We start from the raw sequence: 18,217 nt of genomic DNA, 5'->3' as shown, positions 1-18,217 counted from the left end.
ACCGGGGAGCAGGCAGTTTTCACCACATCTGCTGATGCTTGCTGGGGAGCTCGAGCACAGGGGGTTATCTGAGCCTCCCCGCCCAGCAGCTAAGGAGGACAACAGGCTTAGAGGAGGATAGCAAAGACCTGATCTAGTTCTGTCTCTTGAGCACAGCTCAGACACCTGAGCTCACCCACTGTGACCTTGGACAAATCATTTAATCTCTTTGCTTTTGGCTTCTCTATCTGCAGAAAAAGGCCACTAATAAACACTCAGAGAGGATTTCTAAGGATTAAGTAGTTATCATTTGCTAAAAGCTTGGAAGATGGAGAGTACTGAGTGGCAGTATTATCCTTACAACAGTGACTTTTTTCCATTTTCCTATCAGTAGTAGTAGATTTACAGTTACAGGCCATTTGCACTACACTTTATAATCCTTATTGTGTTACAAACTGACAAAATAAAAGGCAGAATGAGCAATCCCCAGGAAATGAGTGTTTTACTTCTGACAAGCTCAGGAAAACTCACCGGACAGAATTTTTGAGCAAATGAACAGCTCTGCCATCATAGTCACACGATCCAATATGGGAAATCTCTTTCCCGTGGTCATGTTGGATCCAGTAGAGCCTTGTGTCCACCAAATCTAGTGAGATGGCCTTTATTTTTTCTGTGGTTCTTAAAACATTTCTCACATCACTTCCACTGAGGGACACTCGGTGTACGCTGGAAATTGTACCGTCTGAAGACCAAAATAATAGCCTGCAAGCGAGAGAGGCACGTTTTGAAAAAGAAAACCCTCAAACCCCACATTTGCAAGATTACATCACTGCTACACACTCCTTGTTTAGTTGCTCTTGTATACAGAATTTTGCAGTCTTACCATACTGCTTTGAGAAACAAAACTAATAATAAAGCAAGGGACTTCCTTAATACATACTCATCAATTTCAGGAAAACCCCACATACACCTCCCCTTAACAGAGCTCTGTTAAGAATGGAAATGACAACAAAGCATTGTCTGTTTAACAGAAGCAATATTACCACTAAAGTTTTATTACAGTTGTTTTCTTGTTTTAATAAATATGTTTCTATCAGAGACTGTATGACTATGTTCAGGAAGCAATGAGATACTAGAAATCTCTTTCATGTAGGTCAAGCAGGAATCAGCCCAGCTTAACCATGAAGCACTATTGTCTGCCTCTGCTTTGTTCAGCCATGCAGTCAGAGAAGGAAACTGGAGTAATGTCTCAAATCTACAGGCAACTCCTGCAAACTTGGGGAAAGGCACATTTTTGAGGCAGATACGCATTGCCCTCTGCCCTTGGGGAGGAATCTATCTCCAGAAACCCTAGCTGAACACATCACTTAACTTAAGCACTTAACTTAAAAATACCATTTCTAATAGTGTTCTGATTTCTTTCTACCTTCCTGCTGGTTATAGCAGCCAGACTATGTTGTTATTAAATTAAGACACAGTCAAAACACAGCTCCAGTACTCAAGCCAGTTATGCACTGAAGCTACTTATATGTCAAGTTATTTGTGGATCAAAACCCAGATTTACCAACATGACTAAGGTTAACAGTTCTTCCAAAATAGCAAGTTATCCCTCATTCGTGTATATTTTAATTTTTAATGTTTGGGTTTAGATTCTTTGCTTGGGTTTCTTATGCACAAAAATTCCGAGAAGCATCATCATTTTGCATTGTCTTCACAAAACTACAGAATTTATATGTACAAAACAATGTAGCATGAAGACAGCTTTACTATGTTTGTGTTAATCATTTGTCAAAGGCCTTGGAAGGGATTAGATGCCACTGGCAAGGGACTACACTAAACCAGTAGGAAGAATCAGCCCCTGCCTCACAGCTTTTCCTCACTTTACATAGACTACAGTTATTATATGTTATTAATGTATAGGTGAAAACTTTTCCAAAAGGACAGCCCAATTTTATACTGCCATTTTTAAACACTTTATTAATACCTGCTTGCATTTCTATCACAATTTTTACAGGCAAGGAAATTAAGAAACAAAGATGGTTATGGTCTCTATGCACAACTTTTGCAAATTAGTGTAGGGAGAGGATATGATATGAACAAACAGGAAGACAGAGAAGAATGAAGACTAGAAACTGGCTTGAGTAATTGCCAGCCTTTACTATATTGGCCCTCTATTTTGCTTTAGTCTTAATCCTTATTTTTCAGCATTTCTAAACACCACTATAAAATTAAGTCAATCTTACAGCAATAGTTTTATTAGCACTACTAAAATAATCCTATTACCGCTAATACTCAGACACATCTTTTGAGAAAAACTCTATTATTAGGGTATCACATTGACCTTCATTACTTAAGAGTTGCATGCTTTTGAAGGAAGACATTGTTTGCATCAGATTTAGTTCATATTTATGCCTGTGCATGTAAACATACTGGGGGTTTGAATTCACTTCACATTAAAAAAAAAGTCCTCAGAGTTTTCATACAACCAAATTTCCTTAGGGCATAAAAATTATGCTAGACTTCTTGGAGTCTACTTTCTTTACAGTTTATATCTGGCCTCCCTGTAAGCATGAGTACAGCTTTCATGCATGGTGAATCACACCTACGTGAATATATGCAGTTGAGTTTCCCCAAACTTTTGCATAAGTTCAGCAAATATATCCTTAGAATGCCATTTGAATCATGTGTTTCGATGGCATCTGACAATTTGAGGACTTGTGAGTATTTGCAAGATTGGTAAATACTACATTCAAAAGCAAATCAGAAAAAAAAAAAAATGTTGGCCAACGTTCAGGCCTTTAAATCATACCCAAATGACAAGACTCCAAAGAATACTAGGAATGCTACTAACATCAGAAGATTGGTTTATGTTTAAACGTAGTAGGAAAGAACATATAAGCCTTAATATTAAAATACTATCACACAGGCCTGAGCAGCTTTACTACAAATCAAAAGTAGCAACAAAAACATGCTTTTGCTGCATGAAACAGAAGCGTTTCAAAGCCTCCTCAAGCTTTTATTTTTGTAAGTTTAATGGAAGAGGTTTATGTGTAAAGAGAAATTAGCATGGAGAGACCACTGTGACAATTCATATTGATAACTCTTGGGGAGGCCAAATCTCTTATGTGAGCCTGGTTCTCAGTGTAAATGGCTTGAAGCTGAAAGTGCCTTTATAAAGACCAAATTACTGGTGACACAAAGTAGCAACAGTAGATTCAGAACCAATATTCAGAGCAATTGACAGAGAGACAAGCGAAACAGGAGCAAAACTGTAAGTTTAGGCCTTTTTTTCAGAAAACGTACCAATTTATATTCTAAGTGTGCCATGTTTGGAGCACAATGGACTCCCAGCATTTGCAGTCATCATTCCCCTTGCTGCCCTGAAAAGTTGCTGTCTTTGAGAAAGGACCAGCAATGCTCTTTCCTCTCAGTTCTCTTCACTAGCAAAATTTTCCCTGATGACCAAGAAGTATAGATTCTGCATTAGACTTCGGTGGGCTTTTCTCACGCGCTTCTCTATTTATCTCTTATATGCCTATTAATCTTTTATCCTCTTTTGTCAAAGTTCAAGGAGGTATTGGACTATAGATAATACACTGTGCACAGACTAACCCAGCAACCTATAAATCACAATCAGACTACTTTGCATATTTTGAGTCTATTTCAATGAAATTACTAACCTAGTTAAAATTACCTTTGCTCAGCATCAATGGTAATCCTTGTGGGACGACCAACATCTCTTAGAAGAACTCGGCGTTTCTTCCCATTCATGTCTGTCGTTTCTATGGTCGCTTTCTGTCTGTTGGCCCAGAGAATGTCTTGATTTATCCAGTCAATAGCAAATCCTGAAATGCCTTTGTCTATGTAACATAGTCTCTGTAAAAAAAAAAAAAAAAAAAGCTGACAAGAAGAAGCATCCTAATGATTATCCTAAACTTGACTTTCAATATAGGGAATAGAGTGCCAGACTGAAGCTTCCTATTTCATTCCTTTGCTTGCTTCATTTTTTCTCAGACCTGTAGATAATTCTCTTTCTTGTTCTTTAATCACTTTCATTTGGTCTTTGTACTTACACATACCCCTTCTGAATTGAGTGACACCCCGCAAAAGGGGAAACTGTTCTTCACAAGAAATACATTGGACTAATCTCACAAGAAATACACTGGACTAATCTTTTAGCTACAACTTCTTGCATTTGGCACGCTATGAAGCACCCCAACCTGTACTTTTACAGATGGAAGTCTTCTTAATGCACTGTTGCTGGACCCTGATCCTTAAAAATCAGCGTAAAACACATCAGTGAAGACTCCACGTGAGTACAGGAACACTGGCAATCTCTCTCAAACAAAAGAAGGCTCTCACAGCATTAAAGTTTGGCCACAACAGCCTGTCTGCCCTTCTTAATCAGCCAGATGCAATGAACTGCACAGCTTTCTCTGAACAAAGGATGAAGTGCTAAAAGAAGCATTTATGCAACCATAGAAACCAATAAAAGGTTTGCGAAAAAGTGAGTAGGAATTCAAGCACATTCTTCTCATACTATCTGTGCCAGTTTGAGTTACAGTAATCTGGAAGACAAACTCCCATAATGCCAGGGATTAATTTAAAACTGATAGAAACATTGTTGTCTTCAAAGCTTTACTTTGTCTGAATTTCCTCTCATTCAGTTTTAACTCCCCTTCACTTGATCTACAGAAAATACTAAATGTACTGTGAATGCCAATATAACAGCCTACATTCAGGACAATAACTATTATGACAGCAAAACCTACTTAATAACTTTGAAGTGCTATCAAGTATAAGTAACAGCTGAATTGTACCTAATGAGCAGGTGTTTTCCACAGAGGGTTTTATGCCCATTAATTTGGAGAATGCCAGAGAACTGATTACTTTACCTCTCGTTTTGTGCCATTCAGGTGAATTCTTTGAAGTAGTCGCCTCTCAGAGTCTACCCAATACACTTTCTCTTCTGTATAATGAAAATCCATAAGTGTTGACTGACCGGCATCAGCCACCAATATTTCATGATTGGTCCCTTCAGTGTCAATTCTAAAGATGGCATTTCCATGGCTAAAAAGTAGGAATGGTGCAGGGTCTAGTGTGGAGAGCAAACAAAGAGACCAATTAATAGATAAGCATTGCACTTTTGTTGCATTAAGTTCTCATCAGTATCATACTAGCCAAAGAGAAAGTTCAGGATCTAACCACCTCTCTTATATTTTAATAACTTTCCAGTCATATCACAGAGAACCAATAAGATATAAATGCAATAGTCCTTTCACATTTAATGCTGAAAATTAGGTAAAAAAATCTGAGTCATGAAACTGAGATTGCAGTGGCTGTTACCACTAATCCCAAATCCTACATCCTAGTCAGAGTTCAGAAGAACCATTGCATGCATGTCAGCAGAGGCTGGAAGAATTATGCCATGGATGTGTCTCCAAGGTGAAGACCACTTCCAGCCATTGCGCTATAGCAAGAATTTATCCCAGAGAGGTGGTCTGGAGTCTCACTTTAACTATCCAAACAGGGAAAGTGAAGATACCAAGGCAGGGCAAAGGAAGAAGCTAGAGACTGCGGAGGTTTCTTGTGATGCAGATGGCTGAAGGAACCCAAAAGACCTGTACTTAAAACTCCTTCAGCTCAAGAGCAACAACTCCTTCCAAAACAAAACCTGTATTCATAATGAGTGAAGGGTAAGAGCCTATCAGTGACCAAACATAAAATATGTTAAAATGATAGACGTTTCAATTATGCCCCAAACTCTAGAAATCCAATTAAGGCTGAAAGTGATAAGCAACTAGGATGATCCAAATAGCCTTCATGCAACCTTAAAACCATGACACTGTGATAAGTATGGAAGTACAATTAACAGGACGTAGTGGCTGGGGCTGCAGATTACACTAACCCAGTTTTACCAAGTCCTCTCTGTTATTTTTAGGGTATCACCACAAGTTAAGATTGCCCAAGGAACCCTAACTGCATTTCCAGACCACAATGGTTTTCATTTAAGCAATTTTGATATTACGGATGTCTATCAAGTGTGTAGCAGAAGAAATTAGTTTTTATGTAACTAGTCATATTTTAGCCTGCCTTTTAAAAAGATTTTTTTTTCTAATTAAAGTAAAATAAAATTAAATAAAAATTCTGGGGTATACAGCCTAGTCTTTAATTTACCAGTAAAACAACATTCAAAGAAGAAAGCTCATTGTGGGGGTAATGAGGGGAATTTATAACATGGTTGCCTGAAACAACAGATCATGGCAAACAAGTAATGCTCTAACCAAGTGACTTGGAAATGCAATTATTGATATAGATCCAGCAGAATGACAGCTTTCAAGCCTGTCTAATCACTTGTGTAACTGATCTTCCTGCAATGCAGAGCAACTCTCCATTTATCAGGGATGGATGTCATCAAAGACGGACTATCACCATTTTTCTTGCACATAAACTTTTGAAAATTAAACTGATTTTATTGACCAGTTTTGCAACCTTTTAACTAAACACCTTTACTGTTAGCATGAAACCTGAGGCTTTAAACTCAACAGACATCACTTCTACAAATTTTAATCGGATGTTCCACCTTCATCATGGTTGCAAGATTGATTGATTCAACCCCTTTCACAGTAGAAGAATGAGACCAGTTTTGATTTCTCCAAGTAAAGAGCAAGCTAAACAGAAAGATGTGACTAGCACACAAGGTGTAATTTTCTTCTCTTCCGAAGGAAGATGATCAGTACTCTGTTTCTATAATAACAGACTGGTTTGTATCTCAAGTTTTTACGTTATCACCCAGTTACAACAGCTGCTTCTAGGATTCTAGTAACTCCCTTTTTCTGCTGCTATTTGCACTGAGCAACCCCATGTGAGAATATTTAAACTGTGAAGACTTGCTTTACGTAAATGGTAAATGAACGGTGAAGTGTAGCAAGGTTTGTTTACCTCAGGAATTTGACAGCTGTACTGCCTGCATTTTTGCCATTTAGTTGACCAAGAGCTTTGGTTTTGTCCTTTCCACTCTCTGAATTTCCTATCAGGCACCTGTGAATGAGGGCTTTAAATGGAATAGGGACTGAAGGACCGAACAAATCTAACTTTGATTGCAGAGGCACCTCAGATTTGGGACTTAATTTAATCAGGGGTTTAATAAACAGGTAAATAACACCTGCATCAAAGAGCTCCCTGTCTTTAAAACATGAGAGTATTTCACTTGGTACACCCCCTACTGAAAGATTTGTACCTAGCATAAGAGTTCCTTATCCATCACAGTAGCTCCTGAGCCATCACTCACTTTCTGCTGGTGCTATAAATGTTAGTAATAATGTTAAAAATAGCTGAAGTCCTCCAGTATTAAGGCAGGACTGTTCTGGGAAAGATACCTGTGCACATAAGTCACTGTGAGGTAAAATGTTTCTTTTCACTTCTCTTCGGTTCAGAAGCTATGAGTTTACAAAACATTTGATTAAAAAAAGAATTTAAAACTCTATTAAAGGGGCTAGAGATGTTTCAGCAGGACTACAAAAAAAAATTCAGCTTGGGTCTTTGTTGAGTCATATGCTGCTGTCAAGGATGATTCTAGGAGCTGACTGAAGTAATTGTCTTGGTGCCAGTTTGGAAGCTACACAGAATACTTCTGGTTATGCTCATGGTCCGAAAGGCTACATGCAAAGGGACTCAAGTACATGTCCTACTTCTTAGGTCAGCAACATGCCTTGTCACATCCAATCTCTGCATTAGCAAGATTCCGAGGCAAACTTTAGTCAGAAAAAGAAAACCTACGCTCCTGGATCAGAAGGGAGCTGCAGCATATCCCAGACAGGAACCAGAACCAGACATTCAGGAAACCAAAGTGGAGAGGTGAGAGGTGAACTTCAGAGCACTCACACCTCATACTCTAGATGAAATATAGGGTTAAACCAATCAATAAAATCTAACTAGATTTTTTTCCCTGGGTAGCATCAGTTGAGGACAAAATGAAGGCTATTCAAAGGTCATAACTGTGAATATTTTCCTATTAATTAGAAGGGCTAAAAACTTTTAAAATTTAAATGCATCTTACGGATTTAAAAATCAATTTATACACTCAGGACAGTGCAAGGGAGAGAAAGAACTCTCAGTAGCATTCATGTTTATTAAGAAACTGCCAATGGGCCAAACCAAAAATAAGGGCTCCCTACTTATAATTTCTGTCCCTAAAAACTGTCCCTAAAACCTAAACACAACAGAAACACATCAACGCCAACACAATGAAAGAGGCAAAGGTAGCAAAATCTTGTGTACTGCCTTGTTTTTCTGGAAGTAGTAAGGATGAGATAAGAGAGTTTGCAGTTCCAAGCACACAGAGAGTATATCTACTAAACAGGAAGTCATTGTTTAGTTTTATTTGTTTGTTGTCATATGTTCATTCATTTTCCCACCGCCATACTTTCCATTCTTCACCATCACTCTTCTGTGGCATCCACTTTTGGCCTTGCCACTTACCCACACAGTAGAAGAGGCAGTTTTAACATCAGCGAACCAGAGCACCCCAGTCGCAGTAGGGACCAGATGGGCATGTTTCACTTTGAAAAACAATGCTAACTAAATCTCTAAAGCTCTTTTTTAGTCATTGAAAAAGAAAATGACCTTACCGTTCACATAGCAAGACCGTTTGTCAATATCCAAAGTGTAGCCAGGCAAACAGGAGCAGATGTAGGACCCTGGAACATTGGTACAGGTTTGGCCACAGGTTCCCAAACCACCTTCAAGGCATTCATCAATATCTGAAACATGTTTTTTGAATAGATCAGGAAAATTCAGCTAGCAAAAGCAGCAAAGACCAAAGAGAAAGAATACCCTTGACATAGTTATCTAATGATAAATTGGTCACAAAATTTAATATCCCATCATCAAAAAAGGAGAGGAGGATGGCTGTATTGCTTCATGCATTGGTTTCAGAATTATTATTTTGTCCATTGCCATATGCACAGTGATTTATTTATTTTTTAGAAGACCATCCAGGGAAATAACCATTCTCCCTAGCGTCTGGACATTCTGGTCTCTGATTGCCCAAACACACGGAACAGACTTGTCTCGTACTCCATTTCTGTGATTTGCATTGTTATTTGCTATGCAAATGCTGCCTGCAGCTGCTTCCACAGTAATAATTTTGCCAACAAATTAACAAACTTTGCAAAACAACAAAGCAGCAAACAGACTGCCACAGCACTGAGTTCCACATTGAGCTCATTTTGGTTTGAGTCCACTCTCAAAAATACATACAAAACACTAAAATACCCACTGTATTCTGACACCAACAATCCCAAACCAATGCAACAAGCAAATTAATTAGAAACTTGGCTTTTAATTGGTAGGTGAGGTTAGAGCCTTTAAGAATTACAAGATATTTGATGTATTTATGGTGTTTTATCAGGGTTTGAGGCAGTAACTATTATGTCTAAATGAAGGACTTTATTTTTCAAAAACAGTTTACTGCTGAAGAGCATATTTTACACTAAGGGGGAAAGAAATTAATCCCTTTGGCAGTACCATGGATGATGTCCCATGGATATCCCAGAAAATTTAGATAAATTTCAGTTCCTACTGAAAACAAATGCATCTGATAGTAACTTCCTGAGGTTCTCGACATCTGGCAGTACCAGATCCTGGTATATTTCTTGTATGACCACTGTGAGGGTTGCTCTAAGGAGCATCTTTTCCCTGCCCAAGATCTATTTGACATCAGTGGCTTTTGTTCTGTGTTTTTTCATCTGACTTTGAACACGCAGGAAAAAAAGGAATCAACACAAATTATTTTGATGAGACACATTTGATTAGGTCACTAAAGGACATTGATTCATAACCAAAACTACATATATGTATATTCCAAGTATAGCTCATGACAATTTTTTTTTCTGTGTTCCTGATGAAGAATTTAGGGCAATGGAAGAAGAGCTTCTCCTTGGATAACTTACCTTAGATGATCATTTGAATCAAGTGCAAATTATCACAGTGCTTCAGGAGGTCTGTGAGTGCTAGGTGAGGACTCCTCTAGTTCCAAGAAGGTCAGAAATGGCACCTGATGATAACTACAAGGAACTGCAATTTAACCAACTCACGCCAGCACTTTGAAAGAAACTTTCTCTGTCAGTAACCTAAGGAGAGCGAAGCGACCGGATCTCTGATATCTCATGGGTCTGGGAAACTGTCTCCTCCAACTGCTTTAAAAAAACTACGTGCAGCAGAGTGGTTAGGGGTTTCTTTTGTGTCAGGTATCACAGTTGTTCAAAAAGAATGTCGGTGCTTTTCAGCCATCTAACACATCTGTACAGACTAGGGAATGTTTCCATATTGTTTTCAGAGTTTTCCCACAATGTTATGTTCCTCCAATGTATGAAACATAATCACAGCACACGCAACTGATTTCTGTTGAACAGATTATGAAAGTAAAGCAGAGGCATTTTCAGCAACTTAATTCCATAAAGCACTCTAATTCTCACCCACAATCTTCTTCAAACAATCAGCTTTCAGGAGCATATTTTCCCACACGTACTAGGGATGTACATGCCATTCTCCACAGCATTAAAGGAGTAACTCCTCCAAATCCCCTCGAGACAGGTTTGACTGGCTTAGAAGTTTCTTAACGGGCTGCAGAAACAGGAGCTCCAGGTTGACAGTTTAAAACTAGCTACTCCTAGCTAACATTGCCTGGCTGTCATTAAAACTAAAGGGCTCTTTGATAAGGTATACAGGAGGGCTTTGGTGACCTCAGCCCACTGTCTCAGCTGCTGTCAGTGTTAGCAGAGATGGGAAGGAGCCTGCAGGCATGAACACTGTTTGTACCTCTCCCGGAGGCACTGGTTTTCAAGTGGAGTAACTGGCTGACTGAGCCAGACAGTTAATCTGATCTGGCCACCAGAACAAAATCAGGTGCAAGACTCTGTTGATAAAAGCTGTAACGTAGTTCGTGTTCATCGATATACTTTTATGACAATAGTGGCTTGTTAAATAAATCTGATGTTATTTCTCTAAGGAAATCACAATTATGGGTAATAAAGGCAACTGTGTAGATGTAAGATTGCTAAAGACAGAAGTCATTTGACGAGGCAATGTGAAACACTGATGAAAGAACTATTATTCGGTCACAATAAAGAGCACCTTAAATAAGAGAGAGAGGCCCGACCTATAGATTGTTTCTGGAAGACTGCTTACTCTGAAAAGGATTTGTGTTCATACTGAACAGAAAGCTGACCTCTTAGCATGTTACTGGGCAAGAAAATTCAAATCACAACACATCAACACTGGAGAAATGAATCACAGTGGAGAAATTATTTTACTTCAGTATATGGCAGTGGTCAGACTATATTGGCATGCTGTTTGTATTTCTCAGATATAGGTTGTTAAAGAATCCTGAAAAATTTGCAAGTGTATACAACAAGGATAAAAAGCCTGATTTCAGAATAAGGAAAAGTGCCTTTCCGTGAGACACAAAGAGTTCAGTCTGCTCAGATTATCAGAAAGAAGCTTGGGAGAAGGACTGATCACAGTGTATAAGTACCAAAGAAAAAGTACCAGATTTGCTAAAGGACACTATAATCTTTTGAAGGAAAGGTTTAACGAGGACTGATGGCTGAGAACTGAAGCCAGTGAAATCAAATTTAGACATTAAATTCACATTTTAATGGGAAGTATGATTCACTAACGGAACTAGCTACCAACAAAAAAACTGTGGAGATGTGAAAAATATCAGTGGATATTCTCAAATCAAGATCAGTCCGGGAAGACACGTTTTAACCAAGCACAGGTTACTGAGCTATGTACCAAGGCACCTGGGCAATGACCTGTTATTTACAGGATGGATTTTCCAGCTTTATATGAGTGTACAAAACTGACTCTCCAAGAAAGAGCGCGCTGATTGATCAGCCTACAAGAATTTACACTGCCTCCCCAGCAATTGTACTTGAAGAGAGGATTTCAGGGTTATCAATCTGCCCATTTGCATCACCACCAAGGTTCACATAATAAAGCATAATCCCACACACACTGAAAAGCAAGCAACTGCCCCAGCTGAAGAAAGGCTATAGTGGAAGAATAACCACCCAATAAAAGACGAGGGGTGCAGCGGAGACAGGCGGCTGGGCCACCGGAGGAACGCCCCTTCCAGCGGTAAACAGGAAGCACCAACAGACACAGCGGTATTGGAAAACACGCCGCAGCGCTGTGAACATTCAGCTTTTATAGCACCAACAATGGAAGAGGGTCCTATACTTAACATGCTCTCTTCTTTGCTTAAAGCACCAAAAAAAAACAAACAACCCAACCAATCAAAAAAGATTTTAAAAAAGGCTGTTTCTAAAGGTTTAGGAGAACTCAATCATAAAACCATCCATCAGGTGTAACTAGCAGTGCCTTCACCTGCACTCTTAGTGCCAAAGTAAAGCACAGAGTTGCATCCTGCTGTAGCTGTTTTACGTCTCCTGGCAACCGCTTCCCCCAGTGGGAACTTTACCCTGTGAAAGAAATCCGCTTAGTGAACACAAAAGCTGTCTGCAGTGGCCTGACAGCCAGCCCTGAAAGGAAGAATGAGGTTCTGGTCAGTTCTCAAAGGCTTCTTTATGCAGAAAATGCCTTGAGAATCAGCAAAAACGATGAATCATGTCATCATGATGTTGGCAGCTCTCAATGACTTTGCATACAAATATGCTACTTTATTGAGAGTCCTGAGAAATGCTCTGATTGCAGAAGGTGAAGCATTAGTATGCCTGGCAGGGATACAGAGAAACCACTGTGAGCCAGAACTTGCATTTTGTTATGGCCCCAAATACATACATTATATACATAAAATATACATGTGCAGATACACACACTCAAATAACCTCAGTCAAATTTGGTTCCTGTGGAGTTGGACTGGAGATGAATTTAGCCACCACCATAATCTTCTCAACAAGGTTGAACATGAAATTTCACGTTCAGATACTACAGTGTAGTCAGTTTTGTTTAAAACACAACACAAAATTATCTGCTATTTCCCACCAAGCAAAACAATGATGAGTCTTGCAGTATTAGTCATTGGTGCTGGAGTCTCCCCCTTAGCCCTCTTCAGGATTAAGCTTCATGTGATGTGTGACACCATTTTTGTAATTTCTTGTAACATATTTGCCTCCTTCCTATTTTGATCCAAGTTTTTACAGCTAAAGATAGTATTGTCCACATTCGGCTGGATCCAATTGCCAGATAATTCAATGGGAATTTTCTCGTGAACTGGTCTGTGGGTTCAGACCTGTGTTCAAAAGTAAGTACTATTTGGTAACAACATTTTCAAGCATCTTTCCCCAAGGCAGTATAGTATGAAGTGAGCTAGCTGGAAGACAGCTACTGAAAATAAGCAGACAAGTATGCGTCCACTGCAGCTCTTCTGAAACACAGAGGGATACAGTGGGTCTCAGCAGCTTTACCCCTATGTCATGACAGGGGAAGACAACACAGTTCCCCATTTTCGCAGAGAAGTTGTGGATGCCCCATCCCTGGAAGTGTTCAAGGCCAGGCTGGATGGGGCTTTGAGCAGCCTGGTCTAGTGGGAGGTGTCCCTGCCCATGGCAGCGGGGTTGGAACTAGATGATCTTTAACGTCCCTTCCAACCTAAACCATTCTATGATTCTATGAGTCTATGAAAGTATGGAGGAAAGCTTGAGACACAGAAAGAAGAATCTGACCAAAAGAGCTGACCTAGATCGCTGCAGCTACCACCTTCAATTGCAAGGTGTAGCTCTGTAGGAATAAGCAGCATGTTAGCCCTGAAGAAGTGACAAGGTCTGACCAGTTAATATCAGAAGTTAGTAGAGATGTGCAGAATTTAAAAACCTACAATTAGATGAAACTTCATTAATGTGGGCTGTGTTTTGCCTTCTTCAAAAACTTTTTTACAATATTGTTGGAGTTTTTTTAAATAACTATCTTCCTTCACTTTTAATACTTACAGAGTATTCAGTCAGCCCTTAAGCCAAAGTACATCTCCAGCATCCAGCACAAAATATATTTACCTAGGGTAGCCCAACACTAACAGGCCCTAGTATCTAGTCTAAAACTGACAATGCAAGGGGCTGCTCTAGGGGATTCTTCAGATAGAGAGTGCCATGTCGGACACTTTTTGGTCTTAAGTGGGGAAAGCATCTATGCACCATGAGAGAATAAAAAATGGTGTCGTTAAAGCAGTACTTCAGGAGGGCACAGGCAACCAATTCCAAGAGGCATAAGGCCCATCCCCTGGCATACCATGTAGGCTTACATGGTTGAATATGTTGGAAATCAAAGCTCTCCCAGGACCAACTTCGCACATGTTTTTCCCTTGTAGGAATAGTAACTCCTGTGTAGCCCAGACCATTTTTCTTTACAGACAGAAGGTTCTATGTTTTCACCGGGGTGTAAGAAAGATGAGTTATTTAAAGGTAATTGAGTCCTCAGTCCTGACATCTGCTTAACATAAATTATTAAATCACGATGGCAATGGCAATGTCAAAAATTGAAGAAATGCTTCCATTTCTACCATAACTTGCCAATAAATCAATGTGTTCCTTCACCAGACTAGTTTTGTTCTGACCATGACCTGTTCTCCCATACTTTCTCTCTTATAAACCTTGCTGTTGTGGGACACACAGCCCCTCTGAAAGCCTTCTCCCCTCTCGGCATACCAAGTCAGGATTCAAATAATCTCTCTTGAAGTAACTATATAAAATTATGTGAGATATTTAGGGTTAGATTTCACTATCCTTACACAGGATGAGAAGGTCTTTGATCTTTGAATATCCCTGGAAATAAAAGGAACTAATTAAGACGTGAGCTATTTAGCAATGTAAGAAGAGCACGACTCAGACTTTCATCTGTAGCGGCAGCATGGAAAACAAATCTACAAAAGCCTACACACTTTCCAGTAAGCGCCGCTCGTAACAGTTTGCTAACAGAGAGCAGACACCTTCTCAATTCAGGGTAGTCCTTATGGCTGGCAGGATGCCACCACAGTCACAGGCGATAAAGAATATTTTACAATTGGTATATTTATTACAGCTCACCAAGAATGGCCGCCAAGCCACAGTTCGGCTTGCTGTCATTGTTCACAGTTCAGTGGTATGAGTCACGTCTCCCACTCACCCCTTTTATCCCCACTATTACCTTCAAAGCCTGTCTCCAGCTTCCTACCACTTGCTGCCACTGCACCCTCCATCTGATGTAATTAATGAACTAGAATATCATACATCCGGTCTTCTGGTCAGAACACTCTGTATCCAACACACAGAGGAAAGAACAGGGGAAATCCATTCCACCAAAGCATCCTTCAGTCTTACATTTCATGTCAAAATTTCACCTTTTCTTAATCCCCCATAATCTAGTGGTCTCCAATTAAAAAGATACCCTAGCACATCTCATTTTTCATTTATTCTATGTTATACCGAATTGCTCAGAGTATGTCATAGTAACATTAGCTCTTACACAAATGAAGACTTCTATTACTATTTCTTGGAGAGTTTGCTAAGCTACAGGCTATTCTGTTTTGGTGCTTTACTTAGAGTCCCCTCATTCATACAGCAGCTGAACGTGTCTAATTTTAACAGAAAAGACATAATGCAGGGCAAGTTATGTCTCCATTGATGGAAGAACAATGTACATCAAGATGTTAACATTATGTAATTATGTTAACATTAACAAATATGTTAACTGAAATAAAAAATACATCTTTTCAGCTTTTTGAATGTCAATATTTAAAGTGCATTTTGACTCATTAAACAATAGCCAAGCAATTCCCTTCATGTCAGTAGTATTCTCCTATTATAGGTGAGCTCTTAACTGGGCAATCCAGTAATGTAGAAGTCACATTAAATATACCTCCTAACTGGCTGGTGGAAGCTACGTACATACTAGCAAATAGTGTGTATTTGCTAAACCTATAGGAGAGGCTATGTAAAGTGCAACAGTTGCTGAGGATATGATATACACACTGCATATATTTCGGGTTGAGGTTATGGAGAACCAGGTCTAGTTTGGTCCAATGGACCAGATGGCCATCAACAGTGGAGAGGATAGATGCTCTCCTACAGGGACACCTTCTGGTTTAGCTTGGGCTAAAGGGAATCCAGTTTGTGCACTTTGAGAGTGCTCCGCAATGTGAACACAAGCACAGTAAGAGGTGGCAGTATGGATATTCGTTTCAGAAGTATGCTTCTCATTTGAATTCAAGCATCAGTGTGTGAGCACCCTACGTGTGTTTGGCTCTCAGGTCAGGTTCTGAGTCAGTCTTGGGTCAGGTTAATCATTGGTACACAGAAAACGCCTAGCTCCTCCCCTCTCAATACGAAAGCCCTTAACATGCATACTTCTATTTTCTGCTTACAAGATGGTATTTCTTGGCAGAATGCACAGAGGAGGCACCTGTTATTAAATCACTGGAATCATGTCAAGAACTGAGTCAGAGCCTCTGAAGCACAAGCAATCTAAGGCAAAAGCATTAACTCCAAATATTAGGTTTGTTTGCTTGAATCCTTACAGAGCATTTCCTCATCTCACTGCAAAGCCCGCAACTTCATTGGCTCTGGCTTTCTTAAAAAAAAATTGGACTTCAAGGCAGCAGGGTAGGGATAAGGGTTCTGTCATTCTTTGTCTTACATTTTGTAAAAAGTAGTAACCTTCATTTTACACGTTCCAAATCACTAGAGGTGATTATACTAACAGTAATGCCATACATTTCACACAGACTTTAGTAGTACAGTATCAAATGCACCTGCGATTCATGTATTTTATGAGACATCTTATTAAATATAAGCACCACAAATCTACACGCCCCAATAAACATAGAGTAGTTTTTAAAGTTGTCTAGCCCACTTGTAAGTATATACTAATACATAATCATTAAAATACTCCTTCTATATGCATATAGAAATACAAAAATGCACCGATACACAAATTTTACATATCCAGAAGCAAGAATATGTGTGTGCACATGTACTAAAAATATGGAGACATTAAAGCCATGACAAGGAATTTTGGTAACTAAGGAAGAGTTCAGATCTCCTAATGATCATATAAAAGTTTATCCTGCTTTCTAATAGTTAAACTGAAAGACAAGTGACTGATCTCTGAAAAACAAACTAAATAAAATTAGTTCTGTTCATTATGAGAAGATATCGAGAAGTTGATTTATCAATTCTGCCAGTACAACACACAAGCAATCTGTAAAAAAGCTCTTTGAAAATTATGAAGCTCAATTAAGAGACTACAAATGCAGGTTTTTTTATCTGTGAATGGTCAGCAACTTACCTATACAAGCGGAGTTTTCAGTCTTTAATCTGTATCCATTAGGACAGTTCCAGTGCTGCAGAGCCGAGAGGCTGACAAAACCAATTTTAAAAACCACTGGCAAAAAAGCAACAAGGAAGAGAAACATAATCTTGAGGGTTTTTTGAACTGTCACTAGAGAAAAACTAGCTTGTATTCAGTCATATCCAGGACAAGATGAGCATGTGTAATCCCAAAAGGTTTCTGCAATCTCCGACTTTACATTCAGACATCTTATCACAACACCAAGTTTTATCTTTGCCTTGCTCTTCTTGTCACTTTAGCCCTTACTGTGTCTGACTACAACCTTGAAGAAATTCCTGGGAGATTTCTTCTCCACACACGTCGGGTTTTTTCTCTCTCTCTCTTTCGTTTCTTTTTTTTTTTCTTTTTTGGAAGCCAAGTATGAAATGCCTGACACTCTTGCTACAAATTTAACACAGCTTAAAAGCAATGCTCGCAAGGATCACTGTGAATTTCCTTGTAAGAAGCAAAGCTGCTGTTTAAATCTCAAAAGCAGTGAATTTGGAAAACTGTTCACCACAGTCTCAGTGGAGTACAGGGAGCAAGATTTCCAGGTACTGTCCTTCTGCAAAACGCAGTTGCTTTTTACATACAAACTTGGACAGACTCCTCTTTTCTTTTTAAAGCGCTGCTTGCCCCACCTCTTCTCCTTTTAGTACCACTTGAGTGAACCCTGTGTTTGCAAATAGTAACGTGGTCAGTTCCTTACTACAGGGAACTGAGCCAGAATGCAGATACCCAGCCACCCATAATAAATACAGTCTATTTAGAAAAGCAGCCCCTCCTGCTTGAGAAGTACCTGCAGCATGCCAGCTAAGTTTTATTTCTCAGAGACTGTAGGCAGGTTTATACCATGCCTGCTCAATCATGATTAGATGCATTCATTTTAATATTGTCATGTATTTTACCACAG

General features: G+C 39.3%; 1 protein-coding gene across 4 annotated transcripts in view; it reads right to left on the bottom strand.

Moving 5' to 3' along the window:
- Positions 1 to 17,881, bottom strand: part of EGF (epidermal growth factor) — a 62,438-nt gene extending 44,557 nt beyond the window's left edge. For all 4 annotated transcript variants that reach the window (XM_054203930.1, XM_054203931.1, XM_054203932.1 and 1 more), the window contains exons 1-5: positions 17,263 to 17,881; positions 8,610 to 8,741; positions 4,875 to 5,074; positions 3,674 to 3,855; positions 511 to 741 (exon numbers count right to left, since the gene is read on the bottom strand). In XM_054203930.1, the coding sequence (XP_054059905.1) occupies positions 511 to 741; positions 3,674 to 3,855; positions 4,875 to 5,074; positions 8,610 to 8,741; positions 17,263 to 17,389 (872 nt within the window). In that variant the 5' untranslated portion in view covers positions 17,390 to 17,881. The remainder of the gene's footprint in view (positions 1 to 510; positions 742 to 3,673; positions 3,856 to 4,874; positions 5,075 to 8,609; positions 8,742 to 17,262) is intronic.
- Between the last annotated feature and the right edge of the window lie 336 nt (positions 17,882 to 18,217).

Source organism: Rissa tridactyla, chromosome 5, assembly GCF_028500815.1.
Source record: "Rissa tridactyla isolate bRisTri1 chromosome 5, bRisTri1.patW.cur.20221130, whole genome shotgun sequence".
NCBI classification, from domain to species: Eukaryota; Metazoa; Chordata; class Aves; order Charadriiformes; family Laridae; genus Rissa; species Rissa tridactyla.
This window is presented reverse-complemented; position numbering and strand designations above follow the sequence as displayed.